The following is a 20,854-nucleotide window of genomic DNA, read 5'->3' as shown; positions in this document are numbered from 1 at the left end:
ATCCATTAAACCACAGTCACTTTATCATCATTATCATTATTATTTTCTTCTATATAATGGTATAGTGGCCTTAGAATCTCATACTAATAAACACATAGTTGTCTTAAAGGAAGTCAACCGCTGTTGGATGGAAAGTTTCATTATTACTGGAGCGGTGCCAGTGGAAATTTACAAACCCCTAAAGGTGATGGAGCAACACTTTGAGGACATGTTGCAGCGTCACAGTGAGGACGAAAAGTGTATAAATACAACTGCAATCTGCTTCCTGTTATGTCTGACTGCACCGGCATCTGTGACCTGCACGGATAAAACCACAGCAGAAATAAAGAAGAAATGGACTCAGATACAGAAATGCACAGGAAGGGTGAGGACTGGTTTATTTCAGTATTAATTACCTTCTGTTAAGAGTCATAAATATCTGTTTTGGGGAAGTTTATTCATGCACATATAGATAAAGATGCAAAGTTACACAGTGTGCAAAGGTATCAGTATTAATATAATATAGAAATGAATGTAATTTAATATATTTGTAGTTAAAATAGTTTGATTGATTGGACTGAAAACCTGAATTTTCTGCAATTAATAAATAAATAAATAAATGTGATGTAAATATATATCATTAAGAACAAGTAATGAAACAGTAAATGAAGACAAATTGCTGCTGAATTTAAACGTACAAGGAAGTGATCACTGGTGTCACATTATTCAGGTTATTTTGATTAAATCAGGTGAGTATGTATGTGGTTCTAATGTGAAATACACCTCAGTTAATGAAGATTAATGTAGAAATGTAAAGGTTCACATGTAGTTACAGAGAAAACTCAGACTGTTGGAAGAATGATTTTAAAGAACAGAGGACGTGACCTGTAAAACATACACTTTAAGCCTGGATAAGTTGAGTTTCCTTAAAAATAATTAGAAAAGCGTTCGCCTTAAAAAAATTATGTAATGATTAAGGAATTTTTAAGCACATTTAACTTAAAATCTTTTGTAATATCAGCTGCTTTGTATAGTTATACACTTAAATAATTAAGTTTACTGCACTGAATTCCAAGCTGATTTAACTAGAAATATTTAATATTTAAATGTACTTAAAAAAGTCATTAATTTTTACTGCATTTTTTTAAGGCAACAATTTTTCTCAAATTTTTTTTTAAACGTAAACTCAACTTATCCGGGCTTACAGTGTACAGTTTTTTTTTCTCCATATATATATATATATATATATATATATATATATATATATATATATATATATATATATATGTATATATGAAATATATACAGGGTAGGGAAGCAAAATTTACAATATTTTGAGGCAGGGATTGAAAGACAGTGTATGACCAATTAGTTTATTGAAAGTCATGAGAATTTATTTGCCACAAGAAAATGTCCATAATAGAAAATGTTTTTATTCGATGTGTCCTCCTTCTTTCTCAATAACTGCCTTCACACGCTTCCTGAAACTTGCGCAAGTGTTCCTCAAATATTCGGGTGACAACTTCTCCCATTCTTCTTTAATAGTATCTTTAAGAAAGTCGACATTGCTGTGTGATGTTCTATTGGTGCATCTTCTAAAACGCCCCAAACAGCAGAATCCAGAGGGTTTAGATCTGGGCTAGAAGGCGGACATAAACATGATTCCCAAAAATTGCTAAAGTTGGATTTGTTGCTGTTGTCAACAAGTGTTTAGGTGTTCTTGTGTAAGAGTTTCTCTTCAAATCATATTTTACTGCATTTCTAACGGTCTTGTTGTCTACCTCAAGTTTAATTGCCATTTTTCTCATGGATTTGGTTGGATCCTTTAGGATTTTGGATTTGAGAGCTTTAATAAAAGCTTTAGTACGTTTTTTGTTGCTTCCTCCACTTCCAGACTTTCTGGTAATAGTTTTGGTCATAGTCATTCTCTTCTTTCCATTATAAACAGTCTTTATGGACACTCCAACTATTTTTGAAATCTTCTTTGGTGTGACGAGTGCATTCAGCAAATCACACACTCTTTGACGTTTGCTTTCCTGATTACTCATATGGGAAAAGTTTCTGAAAAGGTATGGATAATAGTGTTAGGTATGATTATGACATCAAAATATGTTTGGTTTCAAAACAACTGACGTAGTGCCTGCTGAGAAAAAACAACTAAATATTCATTGTAAATTTTGCTTCCCCACCCTGTATGTATATATATATATATATATATATATATATATATATATATATATATATATATATATATATATATATATATATATATATATATATATGTGTGTGTGTGTGTGTGTGTGTGTGTGTGTGTGTGTGTGTATATATATATATATATATATGTGTGTGTGTGTGTGTGTGTGTGTATATATATATATATGTGTGTGTGTGTGTGTGTATATATATATATATGTGTGTGTGTGTGTGTGTGTGTATGTGTGTGTGTGTGTGTGTGTGTGTGTATATGTGTGTGTGTGTGTGTGTGTGTGTATATATATGTATGTATGTATGTATGTATCTTTAAATTATAAACAGGTTCATTTATGGGTTGATGGAGTGGAGGATGATGATGATGATGATGATGATGATGACGCATTCAGTGTCTCAGGGAATGCTGACAGTGTTCATGTTATGCCGTATTTAGATGTAGTTTTTCAGACAGATGAATACAATAAGAGAAATTACCTCTTTAGTGTCTTACATGTTGTTCTGGTAAACGTCTTCATTATTTCTGAAATCCATCTCATCATAATGACAAGGTGGAACATATAAGTATTAATGAAAAAGAGAAATACTATGCATGTTGAATAAAATCTGAGCTGGAACAGTGTGAGTGATCGTAGTGGAAATTTGAGCTTGAAACTACAGGAGAAAAAAATTTAAAAAAAAGGAAGGAGGTGAGTTTGATTTACTTTATCTATTAATGACAGAACTATTTCTGCAGTGACTTACACATGATTTTTTTCTTTAATTTTAACCTGTAATAAGTGATTTATCATCATTTGTTACATATTACCTGCTGTATTTTTGATTGAAAATCAGACGTTTTCTTTGATTTAATCCACTGATCATGAAGATGTTTATAAAAGCTCAGAGTAATTTCAAAGGTTTTCTTGTCCAACTAGAGAAAAACTGAAGAAAAAGTGACTTTTCTAGCAAAATATGTAACCAACTGAACATAAAACAACTGTGTCCATCCACTGTCATTGATCCAACTCCATGGCGAATCGATGTTGTAGAAGATAACGGTGTTTCCATGGTAACTACAGAGCCTCTGAATGTCCAGATGGGTCATATCTGATGACCATGAAAAGATGACAAACTGTTTTTTACACTGATTATTTACATGCATTGATAGGATTAGTGGATCTACACGTATTGAACAGTTTAGATCAGTAGATACTGTTGTAATGTGAATGTAAGTCGGTCAGCTGGTCTGTTGGGAAATGTATTTGTGAAATATCATTTAGAAAATGGAGGGCATTGTCAGGTTTACAGATAGGGAAATGAATCATCACAGTTGCATAAGTCTGATAATTTTGATTGAAACAAATATGTTTGTCATGCATGTGACTAACGCATTGTGACGAACACATGTGACTGTGCAGTAAAACACACGTAGGCATCATTCGCTTAAAGTGAAACCTAATTGAATTCTGAAGAAAAAATAACATTTGAATGAACTGAACGTGTAACTTTGCAAATCAGTGACAGATCCTTTTTCCTTTTTGTTTTTACTTCATTTTTAAAGTGTAACACTGTGATGTAAGGAGCGAATAGAAACATTAAAAAATAAACAATCAAAACAAGATAACAAATGTTTGATTAAACAGAAAAAAAGGGAGAAAACAGAGGAGAAATTAAGAAAAAGGAAGGAAAAAGCAACATAAAAGTAGGTAAATATTATTTTAACTCAACATATACTGTATAAATACACACACCTGTGCATTATACATTATTAATTGTATGTCTACACCTGCAAACTCACAGATACACACAGATATTTTTGCAAGAGTTAGATGAGAGGGAGGGTGTTCAACTAAAGTTCATCTAAGGTTTGAAGAACTGGGCGATACAGATTGTAAAACCAAATGTTGTTTCTGTTAAAACAGTATGGAGCAGGTCTTGAAAAACCAGATGAGCCAGGACTTAGTGAGTCAATGAACCATAGTATGAATCAGATAAAAACGTATAAAAACACCACTGCCGCTCAGTGAGCATGTACAGGAAAACATGATGCATTTTAACCCTGTCAGCACTTACATTTGTTTGATTTGATCACACAATATGTAAATACAGACAGGATTTTCCATCATCATGAGAAACAAATAGGGTTCGATTAGATCTGGAGCATTTACTGAACCTTCTACCATCATTAGAATAAGGTTATAGGTTGGTTTTGTGGCAGATCATAAAGACTGAGGAACATTTAGGATATGCTCTGGAGGATTGTATGCAGAAGGTATTTATTTAACCTTTCGTTATTCAGATGAGCATATTATGCACACTTTGCACTGCATGTTATAAAAGGTCATATTATTTTTCACAATTTGTATTAAGTCAGAATTCAAAAGATGTTCATTTTTGCAAGATTTTTTTTTATATTCTGACCCAGCCACTAAAATCCACACATTATACACAATGGAAAATTAGTACACTGGCACCCTTTTCTGAAGTGAGTAAAAAATGCACATAGACACATTTTAACATTTAACATTTGAAATAGCACAAAAAATAATATTACATATTAACCAATGTTGCTATTAATCATTGACAGCAGGCTGCAAAGAATAAATAAATGAGTAATCCAACTTTTATGTAGTACATTGGAAAAAAAAAAGTTTCTATTGGCCAGTCGCCTTACTTTGCTGAAGTGGAAACATGTTCTCCCCTCTTCACATAATTTCTGGCTTACCGAAATCTTCACTCATATCAAATTTGTCAAGGTTAGATTCTCTGTTGCGGGTTCTCGTAATGTTTTATTGTTTTCAACAAAACCTGGGAGCCCTTCATAGAATATGTACATAGAATTACTATTCAAACAGGGAAAGTTTTTTATATATAGCACCTTTCACAGACAAGAGAAGTCACAAAGTACTTCACAAGAGATAATAAAATAGAAATAAGACAAATTCACCCAGAGAGTGACTAGATATGCCCCCCATCCAGCAATGGTCATGTGTTGTTGTTTTTTTGCTTTGTGTTTTCGTGTTTTGTGTTCTTTGTGTTTTGTTTTATTTTGTTTTTTCTCTTAATAGTGGGTGGGAAGTTATAATAGTTAATTATGGTTCATTCACAGAAACCCATCTGGCTCAGATTAACCCTTTCATGTATACTGGTCACTCCAGTGGACAGCTGTTCTACAGCTGTTCTCTTGTATATTCATGGATTTTGTTATTCTTTTTTATTTATTTATTTATTTTTTTTACACATATCTTTATTAAAGTTTTAAGACACTACATATCTTTTCTGACATGAATTGGTAACATTATGTAGATCTCTCCTGAGCATAAACCCCCAGAATCATAAGCCCTCCCCATAGTTTTCACACAATTTATCAGTAAATACATGTTTCTGTGCGTCACAAATTAAACACATGGTGTCCAGCTGAGTGGACATTTTTGCAACTTCATGAAAAATAGGTTCATAAGATTTTTTTTTTTTTTTCATTATTGTTTAAAAAATAAAATAAAATAAAATAAAATAAATAAATAAATACATAAATATATATATATATATATATATATATATATATATATATTTTATTCATTTATTTATTTATTTATTTATTTTTTTGGATTATTTTTATTTTATTTATTTATTTTTCAGAAGAAAATTTTCAATTGCATTGTTTTTTTCATGCCTAAAGAGGAATAAAAACACTCGAAAAATTTTGATTAAGATTCTCATAATTTGTGCATGAAAGGGTTAAAACTGTTGTTCTCAGTATACATCATATAAGACAACTTCCTATTACCTTTCAACTAGAACACCTGGAAGCATTTTACATGTCAGATATTGCTATGTGTGTATGAAAAATCCAATAAAAAATTTACAATAAAAACGATCCAATCCAATCAAATCCAACTTTATTTATAAAGCCCTTTAAAACAACCACAGTGGACCAAAGTGTTGTACAGAAGACTAAAAGCACAAAAAAAATGAATAAAAGTATTAAAAAACATTAAAATCATATAAAAAGAGATGAATGAAATAAAATAAGAAACATTTTTTGAATTTTTTGCATCAGAAATATAGTTTGTTTACATTACAAACATGGCATTTAAAGGGTTAAAATATGACGGTTGAAGAAATTAAACAAAGTAACAAAAAAAAAAAAAAGTTAAAATCAAACTATATGAAAAATATTTGGACATTACCTCTGTATTGTGCAGATTACACACTTTTCGTGGTTAGAAAGGACGTCTCTGGGTGGGACACCAGAGGGTTAATGTGGGATGAGATAATAAAACAAAGATGGACAAATACAACTCTAAATATATGTATAAATATCACTGGTCAGTGGTTCAAATCTTAAACGTCAAATTTACAACAGGTGACAAACAGCATGTCTGATGTCCTGTGGAGGGCAGAAAGATGACAAACTAATACCAACTGTTTCATGGTATTTTGTTTTTTAATATTAACAGAGAGTTCCAGTGAAAACCCAGACCCAGTCAAAGCCAAATGTCCCCCAGTGCTTGTGGACGATGTTTATCTAAACGGACCAACGCTGGACGTAAACGGAGCAGAAGACTTTATCCGTGAATCCATGAGAATCATCACGGAGGACGCAGTGAAGAAGGCGACCGATGTCAGAGAAAAGGTTTGAGTCTTCAGCAGGTTTTTACCGCACGGATGCCAAGAAACATGAGTCTGACGGAGCGGGTTTATTCTGCAGGTGTGTGAGTGGCATTCACCTGAGGACCTGAAGGAGCTGCTGGACCTCCAACTCACAGACGAAGGAGAGTCTGACACCAGGATCCTGGAGCGATGCAGAGACGCCATCAGATACAGCGTCAAGACCAGTAGGTTCTGATATGTAAGACCTGGTCCAACATTAGGTTTGGTGGTTCAGTAAAGTTCTAATAACCGCACACATGCATTTGTCCGTCTGCATTAAGATCCAAACAGATGTATATGAGGTATGGACAGCAGGAAAAGTGGTCATACAGGGGTTGGACAAAATAATGGAAACACCTTAAAAAATCAACAAAATATAATTTAATATGGTGTAGGTCCGCCTTTTGCGGCAATTACAGCCTCAATTCTCCGAGGTATTGATTCATACAACTTGTGAATTGTTTCCAAAGGAATTTTCAGCCATTCTTCAGTTAGAATACCCACCAACTCTTTTAGAGACGATGGCGGTGGAAATCGACGTCTTACTTGAATCTCTAAAACTGACCATAAATGCTCAATAATGTTGAGGTCTGGGGACTGTGCCGGCCATACGAGATGCTCAACTTCATTAGAATGTTCCTCATGCCATTCTTTAACAATTCTAGCTGTATGGATTGGGGCTTTATCATCTTGAGGTGAAGGTGTTTCCATTATTTTGTCCAACCCCTGTATGTAATGTGACTTAACATGTCTTTAATCCTATAAACAGGTGTCAAACATGAGGCCCGGGGGCCAAATGTGGCCCGCCAAAGGGTTCAATCTGGCCCCTGGGATGAGTTTGTGAAATGCAAAAATTACACTGAAGTTATTAATCATTCATTCAATCATTAACAAAACTCATAATAAACACAGTAGAATATCAAAGGGTGCTTCATATACTTTATGAAGTTACCCTTGGCAAAGCAAATTTGTTCGGCACCGGGAGGAACCAGACTACCATTCTGCTGTTAGGACACTGGACAAGACAAGTAGGAAAAAAAAAAAAAAAAAAAAGGTAGTGTGAGATACTCCCTGGTAAAATGTCCAAATAAAAGAGGATACACAAGCAAAGGTGTCAGAAAAATGGGCAATGATGACTGGGAGTACAGTTGGTGTCGGCTGCTGCCTTATCGGTACAGACAGCTGCCTGTCAGCCAGCTGAGCCCAGAAAAAGAAAACAAAATAAAAGAGAAAAAAAAAAAGAAGATATGAATCATTTTAGTTCAGGTTCCACATACAGACCAGTTTAATCTGCAGGGGGTCAGATCAGTCAAATACTTTCATAATAACATAGAAATAATGACAACTCCAAATTTTTCTCTTTATTAATGTAAATATTTTCATGTCATTTTATTGTATTTACACTAAAACAAACTATCATATCAGAAAAACACAAATAACCTGAACAAATATGGACATTTTGAAATGTCTGAAGTGTATTTTACCAATATTCTGTCTGTTATTACAGTTGTTGTGTATTTGTTGATCCACTGTACGTTGTAGTTTACATGTGTAAATGATAAACTGAGACATAATATTGTTAAAATTGCACTTATTTTTCTTAAGAAATGTCAGTTTGTTCATGTTATTCACATTGTTTTAAAGGATAGTTGGTGAATGTAAATATTTTCATTGCATAATTTTACTTTTTTGCTCTAAAACATAGAGGAAAGTTTGGGGTTCACAATATTTCTATATTATTATGTTATTATTTCACTGGTTCGGCCCACTTCAGATCAAATTTGGCTTAATGTGGAACTGAACTAATATGAGTTTGACAGCCCTGCCCTATAAGGTCTACCATTACGACAGGCCACATAGATTTTTTTATGCTAATTTTGCAAATAAAGTGTCAGAAAGTGTCTTTTTCCTATTCTTCAGCCCCTTTTTCAGGAAGAACTTAACTTTCAACATCTAGCCATTAATTATCAATATTGTAAGAAACAAATGATTGAAATAGTGTGCTATAAAAAAAAATAAATAAATAAATAAAAAAAAACAGACTTGAATTTTTAAAACATTTATATGAAAAACAACTGTAAACGTGCAAAATGGAACTTTATGAGATTACAGAAATAAACTTTCAACTATTTTACAAGTGCCCAAACATTTTCATTTGTCCAGAGCTTTCATCTACAGCTCATGTGTTAATTGAAAGCTCAGAATCTCAGCTTTCAGATGCTGTTTGAATTTTGTTATTAGCACAAACAGTTAAGGAGTTACAGTAATTTGGTCAAATGTGGCGCCGGAGACACAACTGTCTTAAAAGGGTTTCCTTTTGTTCAGACAATCTGACATTTAATGCATCAGTATTCAGATGTTTCATACCAGGTATCATTCAACACATGTCAGATATTTGTAATTGTCTGCCACTAATGGAAAACTCTGAAAAACTTTATTTCTAATAGGTTCTGGATGTCAACAGGAGTTAGATGAATACTCACTGACCATGTAAACAGATTATTTTGGAAACTGTCTCAGAATTAGACAAAAAAAAAACAGATTATAAGTGTGCATGTAAACAGAGTCAATGTCCAACTGTTATTTTTGTGATAGATGCTTCTATAGACACACAACTGTGTTAAAAATTGAGGGAAATTCTGAGCATTCGGATCATTTAATGCATGTGTTTGTGTTTTTTCCGTCTAAAACATGGCACACTCCTCGGTCCATCCTTATTTATAACAGCTCCTTTTCCACAGCAGGAACTTTACTGGAACTTTAACTTTATCCAGGCTCTTGAAAAACCTCGGGTTGTTTCCACTGAAATTATGCCAAACTTTCCCTGAAAAAGCTCTTAGTAGGGGGTGGGCCATTCTTGGGGGGCGGGGCTGTGTGTTGAAGAATGCTGATTGGTGGAACATGCAGCATTCTACACTTAAATTCACTCACAAGGTTTAATCTCCTGTCGTCTTCGAGCTTGTTTGTCCCATTTGTACAAATTTCACTTTATTTGTGTTTTGATCATTTGGAAAATGAAGCAAAAGAAGAAAATCTATGAGAAGTGGGCGACAAAAACGTGTATTGGTGGATATACTCATAAGAAATTCAGCAGGACCAAGCCTGATTTGAATACATTTCCCAGAATTTTAAGGTGCAGTGGAAACACAAACCACACAGATTACCAGGAATTATTTTACTCAGGTAAATAAGTTCCTGATGATAAAATTTCCTGGGAATGTTGTGGAAACGGGGTTAAAGTCCTCAACAAAAGGGCTTTACATTTAAATGCAACCTCCTGTGCTTTTATAAAACTGGAATCTGAACGTTGTTCTTAATTCTGTTTCCTGTTGTGTCTCCTCTCCACAGCTCATCCTCGCTTCTTTAACCAACTCTACGCTGGGATGGAGCCGTACTCCATGGTGGCCAGTTTCATTATCGAGGCCCTGAAACCCAGTCTGTGAGTCACAGCTGTTATCCAAGAAGAACCACGACAGAACTGAAGTTCACACCAAAGGTTCAAACAGAATATTTAATGTCTCCTCAGGTACACGTATGAGGTGTCTCCAGTTTTTACCCTGGTGGAGGACGCTGTGCTGAGGAAGATGAGAGAGGTGATTGGCTGGAAGGAAGGAGGGGACGGCATCTTCAACGCAGGTACAGACAGTCACCTTATCTTACCTTATCTCATCGTACCTTATCTTATCTCATCTTATGTTATCTTATCGTATCTTATCGTATCTCATCGTATCGTATCACATCGTATCTCATCGTATCTTATCGTATCTTATCATATCTCATCTTATCTTATCCTATCTCATCGTATCGTATCTCATCTTATCTTATCCTATCTCATCGTATTGTATCTCATCTTATCTTATCCTATCTCATTGTATCGTATCTCATCGTATCTCATCTTATCTCATCGTATCATATTGTATCTCATCGTATCTCCTCGCATCATATCTCATCTTATCTCATCGTATATTATCGTACCTCATCATATCGTATCTCATTGTATCTCATCTTATCTCATCGTATCTTATCTTATCGTATCTCATCATATCTTATCTTATCTTATCTCATCGTATCTTATCTTATCGTATCTCATTATATCTTATCTTATCTTATCTCATTGTATCTTATCTTATCGTATCTCATCATATCGTATCTCATCTCATCTCATCTCATCTCATCACATCTTACCTTACCTTATCTTACCTTACCTCGTTCTCATTCTGACATCATTCATCAGTTTTAACTTTACTCATTGGTTGACACCCTCATTATTTTCTGGCTCATTTATTAAGTGAATTAGCAGCAAAACACTGTAAAAAATTCCTTTTTAGGCCCTGAACTGAAAAATCCCTGACTGTGGTTATAGTTTGAGTGAGTTATATCTTCCTATGGTTTGACACATTATAGGAAGGTCACAGTTACATTCAATAATAAATAACAGCAATAAAATGTACAAATAGATATCAAAAATCTGTTGAACTCTTTATTGGGCAAGTGACTATTTTTGGTCACTTCCGCACACATTACAAGACAGTGACAGCAACAGTTCCAGTGAGGACAGTGAGTCCAGCAGTTTCAGGTCCAATGTGGTCTCCAGGGTCTGTCAGGTCCACCTCTGCATGAACCTGGACCTGCTTTGTTCGGTACCATGCAGTAATGGTACTAATGTAAGGACTGATGTTCAGAGGGGTCATGTGGATGTGGACAGAGGTCTGGACCAAAAATTATGTGTGTTTTTCTAATATTTTATATATACTTCTTGGATTTTTTTTTTTTTTTTTTTTGCCTCCCACGGTCAAGGAACCAAATATGGTAACTTCACTGACCTTGATTTTCTGCATGACAATAACATTTTTTGAAAAATTTCACAAAAGTAATAAAGTCTTGTTATGTCCTTCAATAACACACTAAGGTTGAAATTTTGAATTTCAGAGTATTTCTGTGAATGAACTATAAAGGATTAAGAGATTTTCCAGAAGGTTTTTCCTTGTTTAAATCCCCTCAGTTGTAGGAAACAGTAAGTTTCCTGTTTCATCCATTGAACTGAACAGTTGTATAATCTATATGAAAACGTATTTCTTAAACAGTAACTGTGGTGACCAAATGTTAACAGACATTAAATGAGTCTCACATTTCACATCACTCTTGTCATTGTTCTTTCTTTCTACTTTGACCAAACCATCCATGAGTTTTTAATAATCTGCTCTTGGGTTTTATGTACAGTAATGTCATGACATTTTCTTCCAGGTGGATCGCTGTCCAACATGTATGCCGTGAACTTGGCCAGATACCATCACTGCCCTGACGTTAAAGAGCTCGGCCTCTCTGCTGTTCCACGACTCGTCCTCTTCACCTCACAGGAGGTACATTCAAAAAGTCAAACCTTCTTCTGTCATCTAACCCGTAAAGACCCAGTATTACTTTTGTGGCAGTTCCCAAACAAATTTTTCTCTCTATTTTTCCTTTCTTAAGTGATTTATCACCATTTATTATAATATTATCCCTTATACTTAGCAGTTTTTCTGTGAAAGTCAGGTATTTTCCCATATTTAATTCATTGATCATGTAGATGTTCATAAAAGTTCGGATTAAAGCTAACAGTTACTCTATCAAAATCAGAGAAAACTAATGAAAAAGTGACTTTTTCAGCAAAAATATCAATAAGTGAACATAAAAACAAGTGTCTAAAGACTAGAGTGTCTTTAAGGTCCATTTATTATTGCAGTTAATGTATGTTTTCAGAAGGATGTGAGGACACAGATGGTTTATTTCATGTGTTTTTAGACACATTTACATACTGTGCAACAGTCCCAGTCCAATATCGTTTATTGTTTTTTTTCTAACCTGTTAAACCCTGACCATATTTTCAGCGGAAAAACGCCTAAACAGACAAACCCAAAGTGAATGAAGAATTCCTCCACAATAATAAGGTTCATATGGATGTTCTTGGTGTCTGTGGACATTTACAGACCTCACAGAATCTATTCCCATTGTCTAAAATATTGTATCTATTACTCTGCCTGAGTAAAGTGGAACAAACTAAAAGAGAAATTAGAATTTTTTATCCTCGACTGGTTTTTTTTTTCAGCTGGATTGACGATGATATGCATAAATTAATTGTTCGTGTTGGGGATTTTTAATAGCGTATATTTCACCCCACAAAGATTAAAAATCATATTTGAACATTAAAGTTTGCACTAAAATACACTTTTGATGTACTTTTATTAACATTAGGGTCTAAACTTTGAGCAAAAGTTGAAAAAAACATTCATTGTCCTGATTTATTCTATTTTTATAGTAGATGAATATTAATATAATTTTTTCGGCCTGCCGGCGGGCTGATAGAACTAAAGGGGTTTTAATGCATGAATTATGAGAACCTTAATGGGTCAAAACGCAGTAATGTCCTGTCAGAGAGCGAACTTTAATTGATCGCCATTCCAACATTTATTTCAATATAAAGTAGTTCCTTGTTTTGGATAATCCCTTATGGTCCAACTAAAGCAAAAATGAATTTAAAAGTAAAAATGTGGGTCAAATTGTCTCTAAAATGTCCCGTCAGAGAGACTTTGAATACAGTTTTTTAACTCTAATCAAATTATTTTTCCTGACTCTTTTTATTCCTCTTTGGGCCTGAAAAAAACAATGCAATCGAAAAAATTTTTATGACCCTATTTTTCATGGAGTTGCAAAAATATCCACTCAGCCGGACATCATGCATTTAATTTTTGAAGCAAAGAAATATATATTTACTGATATACTGTGTGAAAACTATGAAATTAATGTTTTTAATGCTGCTAATCTGGTGTTTTGTCACATTTTAACATACTCTAATATTAGTTATTACTCACTCTATGGAGATAATATGCAAAAAAAACCTTTTTGTTTAAGAAAAATGGTTAATTACAGTCTATTAACAATAACAAGCAATTGATTTACACTCAGACATTTTAGTGCAGATCAGATTTATCAAAAACAGCAAAGTTACAGTAATGGTATGAATTAAAATGTATGGGATGATGCATAGGCGTCCACTGTGTTGATATGGAACTAAAACAATAAAATCCATGCATATATAAGAGAACAGCTGGAGAATAACTGTGCACTATAGTGACCACTATGCATGAAAAGGTTAAATAAATATACAGGGTGGGGAAGCAAAATTTACAATGAGCATTTAGTTGTTTTTTCTCAGCAGGCACTACGTCAATTGTTTTGAAACCAAACATATATTGATGTCATAATCATGCCTAACACTATTATCCATACCTTTTCACAAACTTTTGCCCATATGAGTAATCAGGAAAGCAAACGTCAAAGAGTGTGTGATTTGCTGAATGCACTCGTCACACCAAAGGAGATTTCAAAAATAGTTGGAGTGTCCATAAAGACTGTTTATAATGGAAAGAAGAGAATGACTATGAGCAAAACTATTACCAGAAAGTCTGGAAGTGGAGGAAGCAACAAAAAACGTACCAAAGCTTTTATTAAAGCTCTCAAATCCAAAATCCTAAAGGATCCAACCAAATCCATGAGAAAAATGGCAACTGAACTTGAGGTAGACAACAAGACCGTTAGAAATGCAATAAAATATGATTTGAAGATTTAAATTCTCATGACTTTCAACTTTTAATAAACTAATTGGTCATACACTGTCTTTCAATCCCTGCTTCAAAATATTGTAAATTTTGCTTCCCCACCCTGTATATAATCATTTCAACCCTGAAAAAACAACAAAACTAGAGGAAAGATGGACTAAGGCTTTTCCACAGTACTGTAAATATCATAAAACATCTCATCCAGGTTAAACAACACATTTACACAACCCTCATCACCTATTTAATATGCATACTGGGTGAGTACAGAGCTGCAGAACAGTCAGATACCGATGCAGGAAAACCCAACTCAGCTGAGGTAACAGAAAATTCCCATTACAATCACTTTTTCATAAACTAACCGACGACAAAAAAAATAAAAAAGATGAAACAGATTAACTCCAGGGAAACTCGAGGATGTTTAACTCACAGATATCACCACAGGCTGTTTTGTTGTCATGTGTGATAAACCGTGTGATAAAACTCACATGTATCTCTTGTTCTAATCTCTTCCAGTGTCATTACTCCATTTCCAAAGCTGCAGCCTTTCTGGGCATCGGCACTAAGAATGTTTACGTGGTTCCATCTGATAACAGGTACATTTTTACCGAGTGCAGCTTTGACAGTTAAAGTGTAGTGTTTCTGTAGGACTAGAATCTGATAAAATACCAGAAACTCAAGATTTTCTTTCTCAGTAATATCCTCCTAACTTCATTTTTTTTGTAGAAAATGTCTGTTTATTACGCTGAATAAATTGATTTTGTTTGTTTTTCAGAGGGAAGATGATTCCCACGGCTCTGGAGGAGCTGATACAGACTGCTAAGAGTGAGGTGAGGACGACTGATCTGCACAGGAAACACTTTCACACATAAAACATGTTAAAAGTGTTTGAACCCTGTGAAGCCTGAACCATTACATCAATGACATAATTATTACTGTAACTGTGTTATTCCTATAAGTCTATTTATGTAGGTTATAACTGGCAGCCTTTATGTGTTTGTGCGTTTTATTTTGGGGGGGGGGGGGGGGGGCATGTTTTGTACAATTTTTAAGTTAAAAATTGTAAATAAAGTATTAAAAACAAGAACTGACAGAAAATTCCAGTTCTTTGAAACTGGAGCCTTTATTGGTCCTTCTGGACAACCAAAAATTTTCAAATCAATTTACATGTATGAGTTTCAATTTTGTATCATATTTGATACATCGGGTCTCAATTCTCAAATATTCTTATCGTTGAACAAACAAAAACATAATATAACACAAACATGTCTAAACAAATTGCCAATTTTGAAAAGGAATAACCAAAGTTCTGCCTCCTTCCTCATTCATTTAATCTCGTAGTGTCACTGGAAAGGCCTCTGGTGAGCGAACCCCTCTCCCCTGGTGGATTATCTGTGCATTGCATGTATCTAATTGTATACATCAGGTTTTGCAAGAAAAAAAAAATCACACTGATCATGTAGAGCAGGGGTGTCAAACTCATTTTAGTTCAGGGGCCAGATTCAGCTCAATTTGATCTGCAGTGGGTCGGACCAGTAAAATAATAACATAATAATATATAAATAATGTCAACTCCAAACTTTTCTCTGTGTTCTAGAGCAAAGAAAGGTAATTTACATTTTGAACAGGTTTACATCTACAAACTATCCTTTCAAAAGATGTGAATAACATGAACAAACTGAAAAAATAAGTGTAATTTTAACAATATTCTGCCTCAGTTTATCATTTACACATGTACATTATAACGTACAGATCACAGTGGATCTACAAACACACAAAACATTTAATAACAGACAGAATATTGTTAAAATTGTACTTACTTCTCTTAAGACATTTCAGGGTATTCACATTTTTTGGCAAAATTATACTTTGTTTCAGTGTAAATACATGAAAATATTTACATTTACAAAGAGAAATATTTGGAGTTGTCATTATTTATATGTTACTATGATAGTATTTTACTGGTCTGACCCACTTGAGATTGAACTGGTCTGAATGTGGAACCTGAACTAAAGGGATTGTTAATATCTTCAGTGTAATTTTTGCATTTCACAAATTCATCCCAAGTGCCGGACTGGACCCTTTGGCGGGTCGGATTTGGCCCCCGGGCCGCATGTTTGACACCCGTGATGTAGAGGGCTTCAAAACTCATGTATCAAATATGACACGTTTGGCGTTAAAGGGTTAAATGTTCGTGTGTGTGATCAGGGTGCGGTGCCGTTCATGGTCAACGCCACAGCTGGGACCACAGTGCTCGGAGCCTTCGACCCCATTGAGGAAATCGCAGACATCTGTGAGAAACACAACCTGTGGCTGCACGTAGACGTGAGTCCATCCATCATCCTTTCATCCTTTCGTTCATTCATTCGTTCAGTCATACTCCAGTTACAGTATCTTATCAGTCTATCTTCCTCTATTCTTCTCTGTGTTCTTCAGGCTTGTTGGGGAGGAGCAGCTCTGATGTCTGCAAAGCACAAACACCTGTTAAAGGGCGTCCACAGGTAAACGTCAGCGTCCATGTCTACAGTATAATGCAGGGCTGTCAAACTCATTTTAGTTCAGTTCCATATTCAGCCCGATTTGATCTCCAGTGGGCCGGACCAGTAAAATAATAACAGTGAAAACAGTTGAATTCTATTCTGATCAGGTTTACATCTACAAAGTTTACTTAAAAATCTGAACATCATGAACAACTTGAATTCTCTTAAGAAAAACAAGTGTAATTTAACAATATTCTGCCTCAGTTTTAGGGGAAAGTGAGACTGAGGCTCTGGTTGCGTTCTCTTGTGAAATCTGCTCAGACCAAATTGTTCTCATGTCTCCTAAAAGTAGAGCTGGAAGCAGACCGCACCTCTTATACAGCCTGCAATGGTATTCCCTACATGTGTGCACCTCTATAATACACCAGAAATGACTTAACCCTTTCATGCAAGAATTATCAGAACCTTAGTTGAGTTTTTTTTCCTGAGTGTTTTTATTCCTCTTTAGGCATGAAAAAAACAATGCGTTTGAAATTTTTTTTATGAACCTATTTTTCATGGAGTTACAAAAATGTCCACTCAGCTGGACACCAGTTTTTGAAGCAAAAAAAACGTATATTTAAAACCCATCATCAGAAAGTGATAAAATGTGTGAAAACTATGAAATAAAAACATTTTTCATGCAGCTAATCTGGTGTTTTCTCACATTTTAACATACTCTAATGCAGGGCTGTCAAACTCATTTTAGTTCAGTTCCATATTCAGCCCGATTTGATCTCCAGTGGGCCGGACCAGTAAAATAATAATTTGAAAACAGATAAATTCTATTATGATCAGGTTTACATCTACAAAGTTTACTTAAAAATCTGAATAACATGAACAACTTGAATTGTCTAAAGAAAAACAAGTGTAATTTTAACAATATTCTGCCTCGGTTTATCAGTTTATCATTTACACGTGTGCGTTACAATCGTACAAAACATTTAGTAACAGGCAGAATATTGGTCAAATTGCATTTGCTTTTCTTAAGACATTTCCGTTTGTTCAGGTTATTCACATATTTAACAGGTTAAAAACAGGTTACAAAACAAACAGGTTAAAAACACACAATTACAATTAAAACATAATCAATAAAACATAAATAATAATCAGTTAAAACAAAGTAAAAGGTCAGAGTTCAGATAGAACCCTTTCAGTTGTTCTATGCACAGTTGAACTGCTGTTTTCAGCCTGGACTCAAACACTGACACAGTTCAGGTCTGTCTCACATCATCAGGAAGACTGTTCCACAGTTTAGCTGCATAGAACTGAAACACATAGAACTGAAACACATAGAACTGAAACACAGCTTCAGCCTGTTTGGTCCTGACTCTGGGCACCAGCAGAAGACCAGTCCATTAGGTTCTCAGGGTCCCAGATGGTTCACATGGGACCAACATGTCCCAGATGTACTTTGGTGCTAGACCATGGACAGACTAATAAACGAGCAGAGCTGTTTTAAAGTCTGTTCTCTGAGCCACAGGAAGCCAGTGCACAGATCTGAATTAAATACTTTTGATTAAAATACTGATTTTTGACACCACAGTGGCATGGGTTATTATCATTTAGTATCCCAGACCCCTGTTAGAAAAAGAAACACCTGAATGTCCACATACTTTTGTCCATGTAGTCTTATATTCTTGCTGCAGTTCATCAGTGAAGGATCTGTGACTTTCTGCACATTGTAAGAAACAGACTGAATGTTCAAACCTCTTTTACAATGTGCAGTTAATATTATATAAACCAGGAATGTCAAATGTATTTGATCTGAGGGGTCACATACAGCCCAATATGATCTGAACTGGGCCAGACCAGACCAGTTAAGTAAGTGATATCTTAGTAGAAGTAGAGGCACCTGGACCTGGACCTGGACCTGGACCTACCTGTTCTACTAGAACCAGTGCTCTGAAACTGGCTGAGGCCGACTGGAGGAAGGCGCCAACATTATGCCTTGATCGGTTGAATATACAGACTTTACTGAGCGTTACATGTGCATTAAATATGCACTTTTTTTTTTTTTTTTTAATTATCTTTTTATTGAACATTACAAAATACATTCCACATACAGCTGGAACATAATGACTGAGTTTTTGTTTGTTTTTTTTCTTTCTCTTTCCACTCTCCTCCAAATGTAATATCTTTAAATTAAACATGTCAATCAAAAAATAGAAAAAATAGAAAAAAAAAAAAAAAAGGTAAAGACATCCTCATTCTTTTACTTTAAATCAAATTAGGGAATGACCATTCCTTTCCAAGTACACAAATAAAATTATGCCTGGGACTTCGTGGTTCTATGCATTCCACCATACATTTTGTCCGGTTACACTGACAGAGTTTTACTGTGTTCCCAGTGCAGGGAATATATTAAACCAAAACAAATACACAAAGTGTTTGCTCCTGGAGGATTCTGTTGGGTTTCTGTAAATTGGCTTAGAGTCTGGTTTTGACCAACTCTATATATAAAGTGTCATGAGAGAACTTTTTGTGATCTGGTGCTATATAAATAAAATTTGATTGATTGAGTGATTTGATTGGTTTTCCCCTGAAAGTCGCTTTGGAAAAAAGCATCTGCCAAATGCATAAACATAAACATAAACATAAATATAATTGACAAGAACAAACCAACCCTCTGTAGCAAGAACTAAGGTTTTTTTTTTTTTTTTTTTTCTTCCCACAATATACATCTCAGATAAAATCAGACCTAATTGGTTTTCTGTACTCTATCCAGTTTTCCCAAATTCTTTTAAATCTATCCACTTCCAGTCTCAGAGAAAAAGTTAGCTTTTCCATCACAGAAATATTGTGTATTACCTCAACCCAGTCCTCAACCTTAGGTACCTCATTCTTCATCCACTTTCTGGTAATTGCTTTTTTGCTTGCAATCAGCATTATTCTATAAATATGTTTGTCCCCAGATCTAGAAAAGTTTATGTCCAGTTTCCCCAGATATTGCACCTCAAATGTACATGGAAGGTCTACCTTCAGTACTTTTTCCATACAATTCTTAAGCTCCTGCCAGGAGCTACCAATGGAGGGACAACCCCAGAATACATGGAAATGGTCAGCTTCATCAGCTCCACATAATCTCCAACTAAATGTGCACTTTCTGCAGCTAATATGTTTCATTTGGATATCTAGTCATAAATATGTATAAAAATGTAGACATTTGTTACTATGGTTGAATAAACTATAGAAACCGTACACCTTTCTTTTCTTTCCCTACATAACCGAAATTCCTAATTCCTTACATAATCATTCCATTCTTCAAAACTCTTGCCATAAGTCATAGTTATATTTAAAACATAAAAAATGCATCCATGGTTGATCAAAACAGACACCTTAAAGAACATCTCAGCATATTTTCATCGTTAGGAGACACTTGCGACCGCACTTTTAAAACATTTAGAAAAAAAGGAAAATTTAGATGTTAATTTTTGTTCCCTACATAACCATGCAGTTTTTCCAAATTGTTATGGCAAAAGATGACACTATATCTTTTGTTTCTTTTTATGAGCTTCAAGTACCAGTTAATACCTTTAAAATGATGTATTATTCATGTCACTATCTGAAATACTTTATGAATTACAGTATAAAATGTAGTCGGGCACTCCCTACAGAACCCTGTGACTTGACCCAGCTGTATTTATGGCCCACATGTTGAGACATAATGTATTTTTGCACAAATGGGATCATCTTGTCCAGGTTGTTGTGTTGTAACTTCCCATTCTCAGTTCATTGTGTTAAATGTGTGTGTGTCGTATCTGATCAGGGCGAACTCGGTGGCCTGGAACCCTCATAAGATGCTGATGGCGTGTCTGCAATGCTGCGCTTTCCTGGTCAGAGACAAAACGGTGAGACGAGCCCATTTACCGTCTGCTATGCACGAAATGAACACACACTATACATACAGAGCACCAGTTC

At 34.7% G+C, this 20,854-nt stretch overlaps 1 protein-coding gene across 1 annotated transcript in view; it reads left to right on the top strand.

Moving 5' to 3' along the window:
* Positions 1-255: 255 nt before the first annotated feature.
* Positions 256-20,854, top strand: part of LOC115436390 (acidic amino acid decarboxylase GADL1) — a 35,264-nt gene continuing 14,665 nt past the window's right edge. The window contains exons 1-11 of the mRNA XM_030159250.1: positions 256-364; positions 6,630-6,805; positions 6,881-7,007; positions 10,171-10,261; positions 10,349-10,458; positions 12,067-12,182; positions 14,931-15,010; positions 15,190-15,244; positions 16,623-16,739; positions 16,851-16,915; positions 20,703-20,784. Of these exons, the coding sequence (XP_030015110.1) occupies positions 334-364; positions 6,630-6,805; positions 6,881-7,007; positions 10,171-10,261; positions 10,349-10,458; positions 12,067-12,182; positions 14,931-15,010; positions 15,190-15,244; positions 16,623-16,739; positions 16,851-16,915; positions 20,703-20,784 (1,050 nt within the window). The 5' untranslated portion in view covers positions 256-333. The remainder of the gene's footprint in view (positions 365-6,629; positions 6,806-6,880; positions 7,008-10,170; positions 10,262-10,348; positions 10,459-12,066; positions 12,183-14,930; positions 15,011-15,189; positions 15,245-16,622; positions 16,740-16,850; positions 16,916-20,702; positions 20,785-20,854) is intronic.

Source organism: Sphaeramia orbicularis, chromosome 16, assembly GCF_902148855.1.
Source record: "Sphaeramia orbicularis chromosome 16, fSphaOr1.1, whole genome shotgun sequence".
Lineage (NCBI taxonomy): Eukaryota > Metazoa > Chordata > Actinopteri > Kurtiformes > Apogonidae > Sphaeramia > Sphaeramia orbicularis.
This window is presented reverse-complemented; position numbering and strand designations above follow the sequence as displayed.